Source organism: Micropterus salmoides, unplaced genomic scaffold, assembly GCF_014851395.1.
Source record: "Micropterus salmoides isolate LMB-PRFRI ecotype aquatic unplaced genomic scaffold, ASM1485139v1 Ms_hic_scaffold_23, whole genome shotgun sequence".
NCBI lineage: Eukaryota > Metazoa > Chordata > Actinopteri > Centrarchiformes > Centrarchidae > Micropterus > Micropterus salmoides.
In genome coordinates this window covers 1,476,661-1,495,582 of record NW_024041484.1, presented here as the reverse complement: position 1 = coordinate 1,495,582, position 18,922 = coordinate 1,476,661, and the positions used below count along the sequence as shown (strand labels likewise).

Here is an 18,922-nt window from a genome sequence, read left to right as displayed (position 1 = left end):
TCTTCTCTCATCCAAGAATGATTGTGTGTTCTGTCCCACCCCATGTCCCCTTCACTAGCCTACTTCACTGTAAATGAAAACCTTAAGAAAGCACTTAATGGATCAACTCTGGATGGCATAAAATTAAGCCAACCATTGAATTTGTCAGGTTTGAACCCAAAAGCATATAGAACACAACCGACAGTTTAGAACAGTTTACTGGAATGGGCTAAAGCAGAGGGCAGACTGTAGTGACAGCTGTCTCAGGCAAACAGCGGCTGCTTCTCTGCGTTGCTTAAGTCAGTCAGATCTGGCGACAGAACAGGTCAGCAGAGCTCCAAACCTGCAGAGGACAGGGGAATTCGTCACACAAGAAATACACACAGAACCTAGCGTCAACAGATTGGCCTTGGCGTCTTTTCTCACTAACATGACTTAACAATCCGACGGAGACTGGAAAGACTGCCAGACTTCTTTAATGAGAGCTGATCGGGAGCAGGTGCGGAGAATGCCAGCCACAATGAGCCCAGTCACAAGACTCAGCCCCAGGAAAGAGAGGGAGAACAGAGAGACACCAAAACAAACAGCCCAAGCCCGAAAACACAGACATCCTCACTCGCTCAAAAAGCAGAAGAAACAAAAATCCACTGAAACACACAGAACTGTCACTCCCGGTTTTGGGGAGTCGTGACAGAATCCTACAGTGTTGAAAGGTCAAAAAACCAAGGCCAGGACAAGTTTTCATAGTATGACCCCTGGAACCTTTCCTCCTGTAAAGCTCTTATTTGTATTATAGTCGAAATCAATATATTTCTAAGAAGCTGTGTACTTCACGGGCGTTGATCCAAACTGAAATGTATGGTGTTCACATTGCTGTTCACATTGCTTTCTAAAATCTATAATCTGTGCGTGCATGTATGTGTCATATCGTCAAGAAATATGCCTCGTATGATGTCCTGGGCTAAGTCATTTGCACTCCATGTAGTCCGCAGGTCTTCATGTTATGATGACAACCTGCTATGCAAACGGTCATGCAGTGGCTACACAGCCCGTGACAGTGGAAGAACAAATGGTCTAAAACTTTTTATGATTAAATTAGCCAAACAAGAAAACAGCCTTAATGGCGCAAAACTGCTTTTGTTGTCATTTTAGTTTTCCTCCATTGATTGTGACGCTTTGCGCATGCGCCCTGGCTTACCAGCAACATCAGGAGGAAAGACGAGGATGGCGGAGGATGGGAGGGAAGAGTCTGTGGCCGCTGACGAGGACTCAGAGCACACAGCTGTAGACGGGAGCAGCAGCTTCACCAACGCGGTAAAACAGCAGCTTCTCCTCCTGTTGAAACATTGCTCTTATCAACGACACCGCAGCGGGTAACGGCTGCGTTAACGCTACAGTGTATTTAACATTGGCTAAGAGTTTAAAGCTCAGGGCGGAGCTAGCTTAACCAACCTAATGTTACATTATGTTGTAACGTTAGACAAGCTAGTTAAATGTAAGTTTTTACACGTTCATTAGGCATAATTCGGGTAATATCTTTGCTGTTTGCCAGCCACACTGGACAGTGGAGAGATGAATGTCTCGCCCAGTCTGCTGTCGTTAACCTCAGTTCGCTTAATATATGAATAAATAACGCTTCATAGTTCATATATACAGCAGCATAATGTTAGAAGCCCTGCTAACAAGACACACACTGGGGCCGCGCATGAGCAGACGGGTGGGAACACTGGCCCAGTGTCTGACTACGGGCTGACACAGAGCTGTTTGCAGAGGATGTTAATGACACCGTGTCCTGTGATGGTTCAGATGGTGGAGGAGGGCTCCTCTCTCCTGCGCAGAATGGAGATCTGTGTTGCTGAGGCTGAGAAAAGGAGCGGCAAAAATGCGGTGAACATGCAGGAGACGTTCAGCGTGTACCTCATCGAGACACGGTGAGAACAGCACTGACCTGAGTCATCTGAAAGGAAGTGCTGCGGGCAGAGATGTTACTTTTCAGATGTATTTAACGTATCTCTGCTTCCTCTTGTTTTAGCTCTGTGTTGCATGAAATCACTTCTGTCTTTTGTCACTATCCAAAACCACTTAACAAAATTGTCTTGTGGTTTAAGGCCAATGGATGCAGTCGCTGAAGGTCGTAACCCAGCACCGGACTCTCTGTGGAGGAGATACAGTGAATTTGAACTGCTGCGGAACTACCTAATAGTTACCTATCCTTACACCGTGGTCCCCCCTCTGCCTGAAAAGCGGGTGAGTTCAGTGTGGCTTTCCTTTGCTTTGCACACCCTTGCTTTATATCCTACAACACATATCTAATATAGCATGACAGGACAAGTAGGACTGTCACCATAATGACTCTTTAGAGGACAAGTAATTGTCATGCAAATAATATATTCAAATAATGATTTAATGTCTTTTTGTTCATTTTATGCCACTAGTGTAGACTGAGTCTAGTATAAAAACTCTCAAATAATGGCTGGGGGCATGCTCCTGGTTCTTGTTACACAATGTGCACACTAATTACTCAGAATAAGGCGGAGGTGTTATCATCCCAATCATGTGCAAAATCGTGCGTGTGCACCACACCATTTAACTGGCTAAAGCAAACACTTTTTATAAGCAATGTATTTTAGTTCTAATAATGAGATGATTTGACAAAATTACAAATATGAAGTGAATGCATATTTTATAAACAATAAGAACTGTGCCTGCTCGGTCGGCAAAAGTCAACACAGTGTACGCTGTGCTCAGTCTCTCCCTCTTCTGTCACACACACATGCACACTGACGCCCCCGACCTTAAGGTGTAGGGTTAAAATTTTGAATTTATTCACATACTTTAAAAGATTTATTAAAAGCTTCTTTCTTTTCTAATGTTACAGCATTATATGTTGATACTTATATCAGGCGGTATATTAACTTATTGAGAGAAACCCGTTGAGCACACCCATACAGCCAAAATAGCCATATGTGAAGATTCGACTGTGAGATTAGGAGTCGAATCAGGTTCCTAAATCAAATCATCAAATCTTCGACAATTCGGGGTCAGCCCTAGATAATTACAAAAAGTTTAAACTTGTGTGGTGTAAACAAACACGTTTTCAAACAAGCTGCTGTATAGGCGTCACACGTAGAGGCGCACAGAGCAGCGTTCACAAACAGACATTTTCAACAGCTTTCCATCGCATTAATTGAAAAATTCAAGAACATAATCATGCTCTTTTCAACACTTTGTTGTTCTGGATTGTCATCTAAAGTGTTAGTCCTGTTTCACTGTGTGTGTGTGTGTGTGTGTGTGTGTGTGTGTGTAATGTCAAGCTGTATTTTGTAGTAACACAAGTACCACAACATAGTAAAAGCTACATTTGAAGCAGCGTATGGGAACTGTGAATGTACCTGAATTTTGGGATACTGTCTACTGAAGTGCTAAATGGTTTTTATTTTGTTATTTGAAAGGGACAGAGGAAGTGTTGAGTTTGTGTTAACATTACAAAGCAGTATCAGAAATGTTACATATCAGAAAAGAAGGAGGCTTCACACTAAAATATGAGCAAACATACTTGTTGAATATTGTGGAATTTTTTTGTGGATAGAGAGGAAAGAGGGACAGAAATAGGGGGCGACACGCAGCAAAGGGCCACAGGCTAGATTCGAATACGGGCTGCTGCAGTAAGGACTCTTTGGGCCTTAACCAAGTGAGCTAACCGCTCCCATTTATGAGCAAATCTACTTATCTGACAGGGAACTAGAAATAAAGGCCTGTCTCTAATATAACCTGCATCAGATGAACCTCTCGCTCTGCTGCACATATACATTGACTTTAAATAACTTGTCCTAGAACTGTGGTGTAGGCCGACCTAATGGAACCAAAAGTGTTTTGAGGCAGCTTGGCTCCCATAGGACCCCTGATTCATTTTTCAGCACTTCACAGAAGTCAAGAAGTCACCTTCGTTCAACACTAATAAGACTCATGAGTGTCAATGTCCGGCAGTGTCCCCTATGTGGACCTGTCTTTCTCTGTGACCAAACAGGCTTAAACCTAACTTCTTAACCAGGAAGAAAGAGAGTAGAGACAGCGTAGGACCAATAAACAGTTAATGTGATGGCAAGACAACACGCATATACACCCATTAAGCTACAAATACCTTCACTTTTAAGAAAGAAAAGTTAGGGCTGTCCTGGGTGTCTACAGCTTGAAGATACTGACTCTTTACAACATCAGCAGTTCGAATCTGGCTTGTGTCTTTGCCCCCCTCTCTCTCCTCATTTGTTGTCAGCTCCCTGTACGCTATTGTACACCGTCCAATATAGGCTGCCCAAAAAACCTTCAAAAAGATAAAGTAATGTATTCAAAAAGTGTTTCTCCATCTAAAATTATTTGATTGTTTAATAATGCAACATTAATGCTTGCTTCTGAGGTACTAAAATGATTTGTACCAAGGTGAAGAAGGCTGTATCGCACATAAATGTGGTCAAAATAAAACATCAGCAGTATCCAGTGTTCAGCGTTTTCCCTAGTAGGCTGCCTCTGTATTAAATTCCAACAAAAACGACAAGACTTTTCTTTTATCAGCAACTTGATGCACTTTTACCAAGCGAATGCATGTTTTCACCGATGTCTAAAACAATGCAATAACTTAAAAGAGAAGAGAGACTATAACAGGTTATTTTAACATCTTAGGGTGTACTCACACTAGGCCTGGTTGCCTTGTACCATGCCGAGCACGGTTGTCCCCCCTCCCCCCTCCCTCGCTGGCCTGCGCTCACACTGTGCCTAATGATCTGAGCCAGAGCACATTTACGTCATCACTCAGTCAGTGTTTCCCATAAAGTCATTTATTTGTGGCGGCCCGCCACAGTATCAATGTACATATTGACATGTGATTTTTTTACTAGGCCTGTTTAAAATCGCAGTTGATTGCAGAGTGCTGCGTATTTGTGCAGCACCTTGTGTCTCTCTCTCTCTCTCTCTCTCTCTCTCTCTCATAAACACCGCTGCACAAATCTGTCCAACCCAACTGTCAATGTCGGAGACCCACTTAGTTATTAGCAAGCATGTAAGGAACCTAGCAAATTACTTAAACTTGCTTGGGCACGGTACGAATCGCCTAGTGTGAGTAATAATAATAATAATAATCTTTATTTGTAGAGCATTTTTCAAAAACAAGTTACAAAGTGCTTTAACAAGTGTAAAGACAATTATACCCAAGAGACAATAATACAAAAACAATACAAGATAAAAGCATGAAAACATTGAAAAGACTAAAATACACGTTTAAGATAAATATAAAATTAGTAAAATACAATAAAATAAAAGGGATAAAATAAAGTCAAATAAGATCGGGAAAGGCTCTCTTATAAAAGTATGTTTTAAGAAGGGACTTAAAGAGTTCACTGACTCAGCTGACCTGATTTCCTCCTGAGTTCTGGACAGTCTGGAGTCGATCAATAGATTTTTGGGTTAAACAGGTGAAAAGGCTGTTGCAATAATCCAGGCGTGATGAGATGAAGGCGTGTAAAATGGTCTCGGTGTCCTTAAAAGTTAACATAGATCGAATTTTTGTTATATTTCTAAGTTGATAAAAACATGATTGAACAAGCTTTGTGGTGTGCTGCTCGAAATTTAAATTACTATCAAACCAAACACCAAGGTTCTTTGCCACAGGCTTAATGTGATTTACTAGGGAACCAGCAGATGGCAGTATTTGATTTGCCATCTGCTGGGACCCGATGACCAGGATTTCTGTTTTGTCTGAGTTCAGCTGGAGGAAATTATTTGACATCCATTTTTTAACTTCACAAAGGCAGTTGTTAAGTGAACTCAGCATTCCAGGATCTGTGGATCTGACGGGCAAGTATATTTGTGTGTCATCAGCATAAATATGATAAGAAATGCCATGTTTATGGATAATATGTCCAAGGGGAAGCAGATACAAGGAAAACAAAATGGGTCCTAAGACCGACCCCTGAGGCACACCATATTTAACTGGACAGAACGAAGAGACATAGTTGTTTACAGACACGCAAAACTTCCTATTTGACAGGTAGGATGAAAACCATTCTAGGGCAGTACCAGAGATCCCATCCCAGTGCCTCAGTCTGTCTAACATGATGTTGTGATCAATGGTGTCAAAAGCAGCGCTAAGGTCCAGGAGTACAGGACTGAGCACATGCCTTCATCAGCAGACATTAAAAGGTCATTGGTGACTTTAAGCAGTCTCAGTCTCAGTGCTGTGGTACTTCCTAAAACCAGACTGAAACTTTTCAAATATTTTGTTATTTTCCAGTACAGTGAGCGGCTGTTTGGACACAATTCTTTCTAGAATCTTTGCAATAAAAGGCAGTTTTGAAATTGGTCTAAAATTATTTGGGAGGGAGGGATCTAAACCAGGTTTCTTTAAAAGTGGGTTCACGCAAGCCGTTTTAAAATAATCAGGGACACAACCAGTAGATAAGGAGCTGTTGAAAACAGAGATCAAATGGGGCCCAACAGAATCTATTACTTTCAGTAAAAACTTTGTAGGTATTACATCAGGTGGGCTGGAGGACACTCTCATTTGTGATACTGTTTTTAAAAGCTCAGACAAGTCGATGGGATAAAACTGGTTAAAACTCTCTTGTTGCTGGTGAGGAACCTCTGAGTAAGAGGCCGCGGGGGTAATAGAGGCTCTGATTGACACCACCTTATTGGTAAAATAAGAGAAAAACAATTCACAGTCATCATTACTTCCAGCTGAGGCACAAGGAGGGGTTGGGTTTACCAGCTGATCCACAGTCTTAAACAGAAACCTGAGTTCAGAAAAATAGTGTGTTCTCGCATCCTTAACCATGTTATTGTAGTTAATTAATAAATCCTTCAGACTGAGGTAATGGACTTGGAGACTGGATTTTTTCCATCTGCGCTCTGCTTTCCTGCATTCCCTTTTTAGGCTGCGAATGCTGTCATTTATCCAGGGTTGCTTACTAGCTTTAGACGTAGGCCTAACCTTTAGAGGAGCAGTAATATTTAGTGACGACAAGCAGATATGATTGAAGTGATCGACCAGATTGTTGGTGTTGGAATCAGACAGGTGTTGGCTTTGGCTGTGAAAGAAGGTACAAAACTTTGAAACACTTTGTTCATTAAAGATGCGAGAACACACAGAGCATGGTGAGGCAGCATGAGTAACAGGCTGTTATTTTCAAATATCTGTGGTCAGATAGGGTCATATCCACTAATTCCACAGAGGAAATGCTGACACCCAGGGTAAAAACCAAGTCCAGTGTATGACCACGGTTATGTGTTTGCCCTTTGACATGTTGTTTGAAGTTAAAAGAAGTGGCCATATTTAAAAAGTCAGTTGCATTAACATTGGTGGGGTCATCAACATGAATATTAAAATCGCCACAAAGAACAATTCTGTCATAATTTAAAACCAGAGTAGATAAAAATTCAGGAAGTTCTGATAAAAATCCTCCAGGCGGTTTTGGGGGGCGATAAATTATAACAAATATGATAGGTTGCAGCCCTCCAACTTTAAGAGTGAGAACTTCAAAGGAGTTAAATTCATCACAGCGTACTTGATGACATTTAAATTTTTTCCTATACACGCTCACTAGCCCACCACCACGACCACTGACCCTCGGTTGACTAAAACAATCATACTGAGACGGACACAGTTCAGCTAGCTGGCTATAGTCATTCATTTGCAACCAGGATTCAGTTAAAAACATAAAATCTAGATTTGCAGACAAGATAAAATCATTTAAGATAAAAGTCTTACTTGACAGAGATCTCACATTGAAGAGAGCCATTTTAAATGAGTTTGTTCTGGGTGCTGGAGTTGGTGCAGTTGTCCTAATCCTTAAGAGATTACTAATATTTCTGTGTGGGATGTGCACATTTCGGTTTACTGGTCTATGCGTGATGATGACAGGAATAGAAGTCTTTGGAACAGCGCTGGGAGCAGACGGCTTTACATGCCAGCAGGTGGAGACAGTTGTTAGTGGCAGTGAGGCAGAGATCTGTTCAGTGATTAGTCATTCACGTAAGTCATGTGTGGACCGCACCCTTAGACTCAGACAACAGCTAGTAAAGACTGCAGGGTGGATGGACCACCCCAAGACACACCTGACTGAAAGAATCATTTTAAATGTTTTTATTTAAAAAATAGAGCAAGGAGAGTGAAATGTGCACAAAAGAGATTGATTAGTGCCAAAACACACTCTTTAATAAAGGTTAAAGGTTAAAAAAGAGATCAACTTAGCTACAAATAAGCAAAGCCAACACCAGGTCAGGTTAGAGCTTTATTCATCTCAGTGGCATGTAGTGCAGAGCAAGGAGAGAACGGTTCAACTGTGTAGTAAAACTGATGCACCAAAACATAAAAGAAAAACAAGCAAGATGTAAAAGATGTGGATGCAGGAATGTCTTCTCAGGTGAACGCTGAGTACAGGCACTCTCTTTGTTCTGCAGGCAGAGTTTGTGTGGCACAAGCTGTCGGCAGACAACATGGACCCAGACTTTGTGGAGCGCCGCAGGGTCGGGCTGGAGAACTTTCTGCTTCGTGTGGCATCACATCCAGTCCTCTCAAATGACAAGATCCTCTACCACTTTCTCACCGAGGTACGTGCTCAGCTCTTGGTCAGCCCAGCAGTTCAGGACATTCTCTGTAGATCAGTGGCTGACTGAATAACGTTTCTCACTGCTGTGTGGCAGGAACATGGCTGGAAGGAAGTGGTATATGAGACAGGATTTCAGGCAAAGGTATAGCTTCTATCTCTTTAATTTTACAGGCACTTTTCTTTTCCAAGCTTGACCGCCTCCTGTTTCTTCTGTTGCAGGCAGATTCCAGGCTGAGAGCGCTCAGTGCCACCTTCAGGGTGAGAAATCCAGATAAGTAAGTTAGTGTTTCCTAAGCACATTGTAAGAGGTGCTCAATTGTATAAATATTATCAGAGTAATTAATCCAAAGTTATTAAGAGTAATATTTTAAAGTTGGCTGTACATTTACATAAGCTGTTAGCTCAAGTCTTTGCAAGTAGAAGCATTTTATTCTCTTTATTAGTATTATCCATTTTGTTTATACAGAATGATGGCATAATGTTTTTTCAGTTTGTAAAAGGTGCTCCACCCTACGTGTAGATCCATCTAGGCCAAAAGCCTAAAACCCCAAAAATCTGTGAATTCTCACATTTGAGAACCTGGAACCAGCAAAAGTTTGGCATTTTTCATTGAAAAATTACTTAAAGAATAAATCAATAATAAAATATAACATAATAATTGACTAATTGCTGCAGCTCTAGATCCATCAGAGGGAAAAAAAGTTTTACAAAAAAGAAAACAGTGGGTGATGCACGGCAGCCATATGCGTCCGAACGTGTTGAGGTACGGAAACATGGAGCCAGTTACACTAGGGGATGATTAGATGGCCAGATGGAGACAGCCAGGAAACCAGTGGCCGTAATACAGAAAGTTCCTATCTTAAGTGTTAAGTTAAGACAGGAACAGTCTAAGATAGGATTTTTCTCAATTTGTATTACAGAAGCAAATCCTATCTAACTTTAGGAATCCTATCTTATCTTACTTCATCCTGTCTTATCTCAGGTTAGGAAATCCTAAATACTCAATCCAACTTCAGTTATCAACTTTTATGTCTGTTACATAGCAACCGATGCCATTTTCTCATGTCACAAGGTAAACGGCGTTTAATCGCTGTTTTTTGGTGGATTTTTTAATGAAACATACCCTGAAAAGTGGAGCAGAAACAAGTATCCTTGAACTCCACGTCAGCTGACTTAGAGGTGTTGGCAACCTCCGTCGAGAAATCCAAATTCACATAACGCTTAACTCGGGATATTAAAGATAGAGAGTGGGCTAAAATAGTGGACACAGTCACCGCCGCATATCCAGAATCCAGCAAGATCCAGAGAGTTGATGCTGTTAAAAAGAAAATGAGCCCATTTACAAGTGATACGAAGAGAAAGGCAGCTGTTGTGTCCAAAGAGCAGAGGAAAAGCAGTGGTGGCTCCTCCTGTGCTCCCTCACTGACCCCGGCAGAAACCCGTACTCTTCTCGGGAAAGTTAATAATGAAGATAAAAATAATAATTAATAAATAATGTATTCCTTGCATTTCTTGAATTTCTTCCTTTAAAGACTTGCATTAGGATACTTTTGTCACATCAAGCCTTTACATTATGTTATATAATGACACATTATTTAGCATTACATCTACAAGTGTTTTGTCATCAAACACATCACTAGAATCAATGAATAACTTCCGCCTGTTGACATTTTGTTGATTTTGTAAAAGCAATTAAAGAGCCGCCATGTGGTTTAAATGAGATAGCAAACACTACCTGTGGAAGAGTAAAGTTAAACAGCTTAACAGTTCTCCTAAAATTAGGAGAGTTCATTTAAGATTTTACGAAGTTAGGATGCTTCTGTAATACTTTTGTTATCCAAAGTTAGGAAAGAAACATTGACGTAGGAACTGTTAATCTGTAATGGCCTTTTACCAAGCAGTTACGATAGGATCTGCAGGTTAGGAAGTCTCTGTAATACGGCCCCAGGACCCTCTGCTCTTTGTAGGTCAGTAGATTTATTTTGTCACAATACAACAGGTTATAGAGTGAAATTGAGTTTGTGCCTTGGGATCTTCAATGACCACAGTGAGTCAGGACAGCAGTTTAGTTTTCCTAAGTGGTCTCCCATCTAAGTGTTAGTCAAGCCCCAACCTGCTTAGCATCAGTCATTCAGCAGAAACAGGGTACGTGGTGGTGTGGCTGCTAAAAGAAATTTGTCTTCTGTACTTGTGTCTTTACTTTCTCTCCCTCAGACGCTTCATGGAAATGAAACACTACAGCGATGAGCTGCAGTCTTACACATCGCAGCTGCTCCGAGCACGAGCAGTAAGTGAATTTATGTTTGCTTAAAATCTTTAAACCTGCAATAAGTGATGTTTGGCTACTTGAGGACAGCTACAGTAACAGTATTCAGTCATTTGTATAAAATAGTGTTGAGAAATTTGATAAACCTGAAAATCTAATGATATTAATCTGTAAAAGAAACTGGGTTAACACTTAGTTTCGTTTATTTCCTGCGTCTCTTCTAGAGGGTTGCAGATCGACTCTACGGTGTTTACAAGGTCCATGGAAACTATGGGAGAGTCTTCAGGTTTGACAACAAGCTTATAGCAATGTCTGTGTGTGACTAAAAAAGGCCCTGAACTGTTGATGAATGTGTACAGTCCCAGTGTCCCACTGTCAGGTCATATCCACTTTAGTCCAAAATCACAGATGACTAGTTCACTGTATCAGCTTTACCCTCTGTACAGAATCCAGCAGCCTCTGTCATAGACTCAGTTAGGATAAGGAAAACTAAAAACTTGAACAGGGCAAACGGTGTGTCACTAAAAGACACAGAAGCAGATTTGCTGCTACCTTTGAACAAGATTAGATGGTAGGCCTGGGGCGATTCCCTCGGAGAACAAGCTGCAGTTAGGGAGTGTTTTAGACGGCGACCCAACAAGTGGTGCCCTATTAGCCTCTGGTGCTTAACTTTCCATTTGGGTCACAGAATCTGATCTGATGAGGTCACACATGTTGGTGTCACACAGGCTACAGAAGTAAACAAGGAGCAACATAGCTCTGGTTAGCTCGCGGGAGACTCCCGTTCTTTATTGTCCTCTCACGGGTCACATTTCTCCTGAAGTTTTCAGAACTACCTTTTCTTTACGGTTTCTGGTGCTGGACAACGCAACTGCCCCACAACTCCCCCCCCCCCCTTCTCTCTCCCCACTCTGTCGGCTCTGTCGGCTGCCCGCTCGGACATGTTGCATGCACTTAAGTCAGAAGAGAGCTCCGGTCCGGTGGATTTCAGGTGTAAGAAAGGGAATTTGTGAGAAGATGATAGGAAGAGAGCCACATGTTTAATAAAGGCTTTTTGTGGAGCTTTTTCGTGCAGCGTGGCTCCGTCTGCAGCAGAACAGCTGCTCTGCAGTGACGGATTTGGACCACGAATGGAAGTGGCCCAATTCCGAACTGGAAAAGATCAGATTCCAAGTGAATTCCAAGATCACATCTGAGTCACAGGATTTGGGTCACATTGGCCTGCAGTCTGAACGTAGCCTTTGTGTGTCATTTGAGCCACATGCAACACTTTCTACATAGAGCCACTCAGTCTGTCTGTAAAGAAACAAAATAAAGATAACCCTGACCTTGGGTTACCTAACAAAAGCATAGCAGTGCATCAGTATCAAAACAGTTGCATTAGTCAATCGACCAAGCAGGCAGAGAGAGTCCCTGGCTGTCACCTTTGGATTACTTTAGCTCAACAATTGACGCTAACATCATCTGGGGAAACCTGTGTCATAGAACCCCTAAATTCCTTCATATATGCATAATCTAACATTCGGCTTTTTTTATATTTCCTGTTGTAAAATGACTTAAAGTTTCAGTGTGTAATATTTCTGAGGATCTAGTGATGTTTTCAGTGGTGTATAAAGACCTTACATAATAAACAATTATGTTTTTATTACCTTAGAATGAGCCATTTCTATCTACACAACTGTAGACTCTTTTAATGTCGTTCAGAATTTTAAAGTAAAAGTAATGAGTGAGTAATCAACAGAAAATGGTTACATTAATCCATTAAAAAAGAATCACTAGACAGAAACCTAGCAGCTGGACCGTGTATGGTTAGTATGCTGTTAAGTGAATTCCTGGACATTAAATGGTCAACTGCAATTTTTTTAAGTGGTCTCAGTAATAGTTGTTCTTACATTGTTCTGAAGTAGAATATCACATGAAATGGTTAATATATATATGTGAGTCAGAATGGGTTTTTTTTGTCAAGGGAGTGTGGTTCCTTTAAGTAGCTGAAGCGTCTTTTTTCAAATGTTCCTTGTTCCTTTTTCCAAATCCTTGCTAATTTGAAACTGTGTGTACTGCAGTGAGTGGAGCGCCATAGAGAAAGAGATGGGAGATGGACTGCAAAGTGCAGGTCATCATATGGATGCGTGAGTATTAAAGTCTGGGCTCGCTGCCATGTTATAATCCCATTTAAATGTTATTTTTATAAAGTTTCATGCAATTCCTCAACAGATATGATTTATGTCCAACATACTGCAGGATTGTTACTTACTACCAGCTGTGTTACTTGTTAAGACAGAGGTTGTTTTTTGTCACACACCTGTAGATATGCTGCCTCAATAGATGATATCTTAGAAGAAGAGGAACATTATGCAGACCAAATAAAAGAATATCTCTCCTATGCTGAAGCTCTGAGGTAAGACCCAGGTTTCCAACATCCAAATCCAAATTTCAAATTGCATCCACATTTTGGCAGATTCTGCGTTTTTACAGTTGATTTCATTTGTATTATCAAATTCCGGGATTCCATTTGCATTTCTGCATCGCTGCAATCCTGGGGCCCAAAGTTCATGTTCTCCCACTTGCACTGGCCCACACTGCCACCGCACACTGTGGGTGTGGTGGTCCTCAGAGGTGTCTTGAAAAATGAGCTCACTCAACCCCTTTATCTAGAAAGACTTGCAACAGGCTGAAAAATATCATCAAGTCACTATTGTGTTGCACATGAACATGTTACTATATGATCAAAATAAGGGAAGTCCTTAGAATAGGCTCAAGACATCTCTAAACTACGATAAAGTTTGATAAGCTTGTGATGCTTAGATATACAGTAATACTGAAACATCACACATTACTGAGAGTTTTAAACATTAAACATTAAAGTGCTGCTTACATTTGCAAATCATGTTAAGCTTACACTCAGGTCACGTGGATATTTACTGAATATTGGACAGGGCCTGAAATGATAAAGCAAGTCAACTAGTGCCTCGAATGAATTTAAGTTTTTCTGCTCTGTTGTGTTTCCACTTGCTTTCATTTTGAATGCAGCCCCGCTAAATAACATAATTCATTTCCTGCAGCTATCATGGCTCAGACATGTAACAGCTATAATCTGTGTTGTTGTTGTTTATAAACATATCAGAAATGGGGAAAATTGTTCAATAAGCCACTTAGGAAGGGGTAGTGATGGGACAGTGGATAAGACGCATGCCTTTTTTTGCGAGACCAGGGTTCAATTCCCCACTGTGCCACATCCACCAATGTGTCCCTGAGCAAGACACTTAATCCCTCGTTGCTCCAGAGGCGTGCGACCTCTGACAGATAAAGCAATTGTAAGTCGCTTTGGATAAAAGCGTCAGCTAAATGAATCAATGCAATGAAATACTAATGAGACTAACTGTCAGGAGCTGTAGATTGATATTTTTGATCTCAGTTAACTGAAACCTTGCAGATTTTACAGAGCAACGTTCTGTTAGAATGTGGAGAAGGTCATGAGATCAGTAGTAGTATTGGCTGGCGATGGGGACATCCAGCACAGCTCCTGATGCTGCCTGATTATTCCAGCAGCATTTACCAGCATGAAACCAGAGGTCCAGACATCTGAAATGAGCCGGCTGTGGCTCAGAAAGCTGGGGTGTTGGATCAGTGGGAAAGTTCTTGTCAGAGGACGAACCACATGGAGGTGCAACAAGAGAAATGTTGGCAAAGACTATTTCCAACTGGATCATAAATGAAGTCGGTGTACAGTACACGTCTGACTCACAGAGCAATGAACTATGATGTCTGGTCTTAATGTATCACATCTGGGGTCCCTTGATGTGGTTCTTCTTGCTCTCTCTCCTCTGCTATGTCAGAGGCTCGTATTAGAGCATAAGAGCAGATAATGATGTTATGTTGTGCGCTTTGCTTTGGCAGGGCAGTCTGCAGGAAACATGAGCTCACCCAGTTTGAGCTTGAGATGGCCTCGCAGGACCTCATCTCTAAGAAGCAGCAGCGTGAAGAACTGGCCACAGGGGTATACTGGACTTATACACTTTGTCTGGTATTGTTGAGCAGTGACTGCTGATTTTGTAATGACAACCAATGTAAGGCCTTTGAGGAGGAGGACTCTGTGTGTGTGTCTTTCTCAGATTGTGCGGACCTTCTCCTTCAAAGGCATGACCAACAAGCTTTTTGGCCAGGAGGCACCTGAGCAGAGGGAGGCCAGACTGAAGCTGCTGGAGGAGCTGATAGCAGAGGGTGAAGAGACTGTCAAGGAGAAAACGGTGGAATGCGAGTGAGTCCTGGACTCTGTGTGATGCTGGCAGAATGAGTGTGAAGGGTTTCTGACTTGTCCTGTGCTGATTTAAATGTATTACTGCAGAGAACACGTCGAGAGGGCGTGGGTGGACATGCAGCGCTTTAAGGAGCAGAAAGACAAAGATCTGCGGGAGGCGCTCATCAACTATGCTGTCATGCAGATCAGCATGTGCAAAAAGGTACAGCACATCAGCTATGTGAAGGGGACAGGACAGCTGTAATGTTGTAATGTTCATGTTCGTGATCAAAGGTTTTTATTTCCTCTCCCCACTGCAGGGAATACAAGTGTGGAGCAATGCCAAAGAATGTTTCCTGAAGATGTGAAGTTGAAGCCATACTCAAAAGACTTCCACTCTCTGATGCTCAGCTGTGGATGCTGGGTAATGATGGCAGAGTCATTGTGTATAAAGATAATGTAATTTCAAGTATTTACACAAAATGTGTGCATATGCAACTCATTTTCATGAGTGAACTGTTGAGCTTTAGCGGAGTGTTGGATCTCTCAAGCACATGGACACCAGAGACTTGACTTTTTAAACATTTAACCAAGACTATTTTCTGCAACCTTAAAGAACCACTTCACCTGTTTTACCTGTCAGTCATTTAACTAGTCATGTGATTAGTAACTTGACTGAGACTGGTGCGTATAGAGTTTGAAAGACATGGGCATTAACCAGGCAGGGAAAGACACTATCAAGTCTAGGATCCAGGATTTTTGATACATGGGACTAAAAGTCTGTTATTTCACTGCTGCATTGATCCACAACTGGTGCTGTTTGTTGACTGTAAGACAGCAGAGCAGACAGGATTTTAGATGTCTGATTTTAGCATAATTTCAAACACTAGATTAACTATAATCTGCTTTTAAGGATGCAATCTTCCGTTACATGATTTTACAAGATCAGTTTGTAACCACGGCAACAGGTATACAGAAAATGGTTTCACAAAGATAAACCTGTCTTAGATCAAACTAATATTCAGACTTCAGATGGATGGCTAAATTCAGCCACTGCACAAAGCTTTAGTTCTTGACTAGATACGAATGACTTTTTTAAACTGCTGTGTGAGACCACTGCTTTCACTTTGTCTTTTGTTTGTAGCTGATCTGTCCTCACCGGTTACTGTGCTCTTTAAAACTCTTACCTGTCTCGTTTCTTGCTCCACAACATTGTCCAAAAAACACAACTTATGAGCCATATTTTCTTCTTTTTTGTCATTTGGTGCCGCTGGTCAGCAGGTATCCCTGATTGTTACTATGGTAACATGCTCCTTGGTACAGCATTTGCCTGGGTGGCTTTTATGCGAGACATTAGATTCATATGATTTTTGAGTGTTTCTTTGAAGTAAAAGTCAATTTACTGACTGAAATCCTTTGGGAAATATGATGATGGTGAGCTGATGCCCTCTCCTAAACAGCCTGCTCATGGCCTCTCAGTCCTAAACAAGCTCTGAGGACTCAAACATCCTGTCTTCACTTTCTTCTGAGCACAAACAAACCATGCCAGGACTCAACGGTGACAAAGGAAGTAAAGTGACCATGGCCCCGTTTAATAATGACCTGAACCCTGCAGGTCTGATAACCCGGCCAGGGCTCAGGGAGGACGCCAGTACAAGTTAAGTGACAGTGTGCCAGTTAATGACCATCACTAATCCATTATTAAGAGGATCTGGTCTTCATCAGTAATCCACATTGGGAACAAGCACCAAAAGAAGCAAACGTCCATGACTTGATGTAACATGTTTAATTAGTGTTAAAGGAAGAATGGGAAGTTTCATTTCAACATGCTTGTTTTCGTGCAGGAACTGAAGTAACTAGTAGTGGGGGTCTGGTCTGGGCTGGGTACCCCCCACCCCTGAGAGTTGCATTTCTGTTGAGACCGAGCGATAGAAGATGTTTTACACTGAAATGTCTTAAAACTGAAATGGATTGATTTTATTTTATGTTCTGATGGTCTGTTATAAATGTATGTATGCATATATGGGGACATATGTATGTTTTTTTTATTTAAATTTAATTAAAAACTGGATTAACAGTCTACTACTTTGGTTACGAATTCAGCCAAGCAAGCTAATGTGTGTATGGTGTCTTGGCTGTTAGAGACACTCTAAATTTGAACTACATGTTAGTGGTGGAGAATGTTTATTAAACCGCTGCTGCTTTAATACAACAAATTGGCACATTAAGCAGACATACGTAGGCCTTTTACTACATGTCTTATTTAAACTGTACCATTTCCTGCTTGCCAGCATTAAGCTTTGGGAGTGTGTTTGAGGTTTTCATAATTCCATTTGTCCATATTTATAATTCAAATTTAAATGCTCAATTCTATTTATTTGAATAAATATGTGACACATCACTTTTTGTATTTTATCTGTCTTGTTTACTTTGAATGCAAACTATTGTTTAAGAAATGTGTTACTGCTTTTGAATTAAGAAACATGCAACCTTATTCTATAGATCCATAGACCAGTTGACTTCTAATAAACAGGCTGAAATGACCTCACTGGCAGATGACAGACTTTCGCCAGATGAAGTTTGTTGCAGTGTGTGGAGCATAGAAAATGTTAATCTACAAGGTAACGTTAATAAGTAGACTTCTATGTCTGAGATGGAGCAGAAGTTTAAATTAGTTGAAAATACTCAGGTAAAGAACTGCAAACCTCCTACTGAAGTAAATTACTTGAGGATATACACTTTGTTATTTTGCACCAGTAGTGATGTAACGCTCCAGGAGCTGCTAGGCTCTGTCAGCCCAGTTAGGGTCTCTGCAGGACCAAAAGATGCAGAGAGGCAATTCTCTGACACTCAGAAATGTGGATTAATGCAGGTTTAACCCTGAAAAGCTTGAACCATCAAACTTCCACAAGGAAAATTCAATATGGAGTGGTTCTTATACCTAATGCCAAAGAAAAAAACAATGAGTTTTGTTTTGTATCATATTTGATACATTCAGACTTTATTGCATTGTTTTGCCCACATCTTTTTAAAAAACAATAACAAATATACAGAACACAACATATTTTAAGCCTCAGCAGCATCATCATCTTCCCCTAAGTGCTCCATATCACTTGAATTGCCACCCATATTCAGGATATCTTCAATGCTGTACTTTTTTGTCATTTAAAAAACACAAACCAAACACAAATTACTGCGTATTTCTCCTCTGAATTGGTAATTTTTTTTATTTAAAATCAATGCCCAAAAACAATTATTATGAAGTGAGTCTTGGAAAATAAAATATAGGCTACAAAAATTTCTCAGTTTCTGCTCTAAATATACCAAATGATGCCTTTAATTAGTTTACTTGAATAATTCAAAAAGTTGATGTAGCTTAATAGAATACATAATGAATGATATGCAATAAAACTGAGTTACACATGTATACATAAATGACCTTATATACCTGCTGGATCTAATTTGATACACGCATTTTCAACACAATTTTATTATAAAATAAGTTGTGAAATATTAAGTAACTATGCATTGCTTTAAACCAGTAAATATTTATATTGAAGTATCCAAAACAATTTGAAGTTTTTCTCACCTTAACTCCTTCAAAATTAGCAAATTTGCAAAACCACCTGTAGGTCACCGATTGACAACCTCCATTTTGGCTGTCTCAACTGAAGGACCTGTGGTGGGCGATTTTGGGCCCCCTGGTGGATTATCCGTGCATTGCATGTATCTGATTGTATACATCAGGTTTTTGGTGGGGGAATATCACACTGATGATGTAGAGCTCTCTAAAACTCATGTATCATGATCATATATGATGCACTTGGCGTTACAGGGTTA

At 40.8% G+C, this 18,922-nt stretch overlaps 1 protein-coding gene and 1 long non-coding RNA gene across 3 annotated transcripts; one reads left to right on the top strand and one right to left on the bottom strand.

Moving 5' to 3' along the window:
* Positions 1-179: 179 nt before the first annotated feature.
* Positions 180-1,260, bottom strand: LOC119918051. Of its 2 annotated transcripts, none has more exons than XR_005447383.1 (2): positions 1,178-1,260; positions 180-322 (listed from the first exon to the last, which is right to left on the bottom strand). It is a non-coding gene; the product is annotated as an uncharacterized LOC119918051 (long non-coding RNA). The 2 variants fall into 2 exon arrangements; XR_005447384.1 differs by lacking the exon at positions 1,178-1,260 and adding an exon at positions 410-503.
* Positions 1,147-17,483, top strand: LOC119918050 (sorting nexin-4-like). Its single transcript, XM_038738565.1, has 14 exons — positions 1,147-1,293; positions 1,786-1,910; positions 2,088-2,226; positions 8,431-8,580; positions 8,674-8,721; positions 8,799-8,854; positions 10,794-10,866; positions 11,070-11,131; positions 12,909-12,974; positions 13,154-13,243; positions 14,743-14,842; positions 14,958-15,103; positions 15,191-15,305; positions 15,403-17,483. Exons 1-14 carry the CDS (start codon positions 1,162-1,164, stop codon positions 15,448-15,450), a joined length of 1,350 nt encoding a protein of 449 aa, XP_038594493.1. The 5' UTR covers positions 1,147-1,161; the 3' UTR covers positions 15,451-17,483.
* The last annotated feature ends 1,439 nt before the right edge of the window (positions 17,484-18,922 follow it).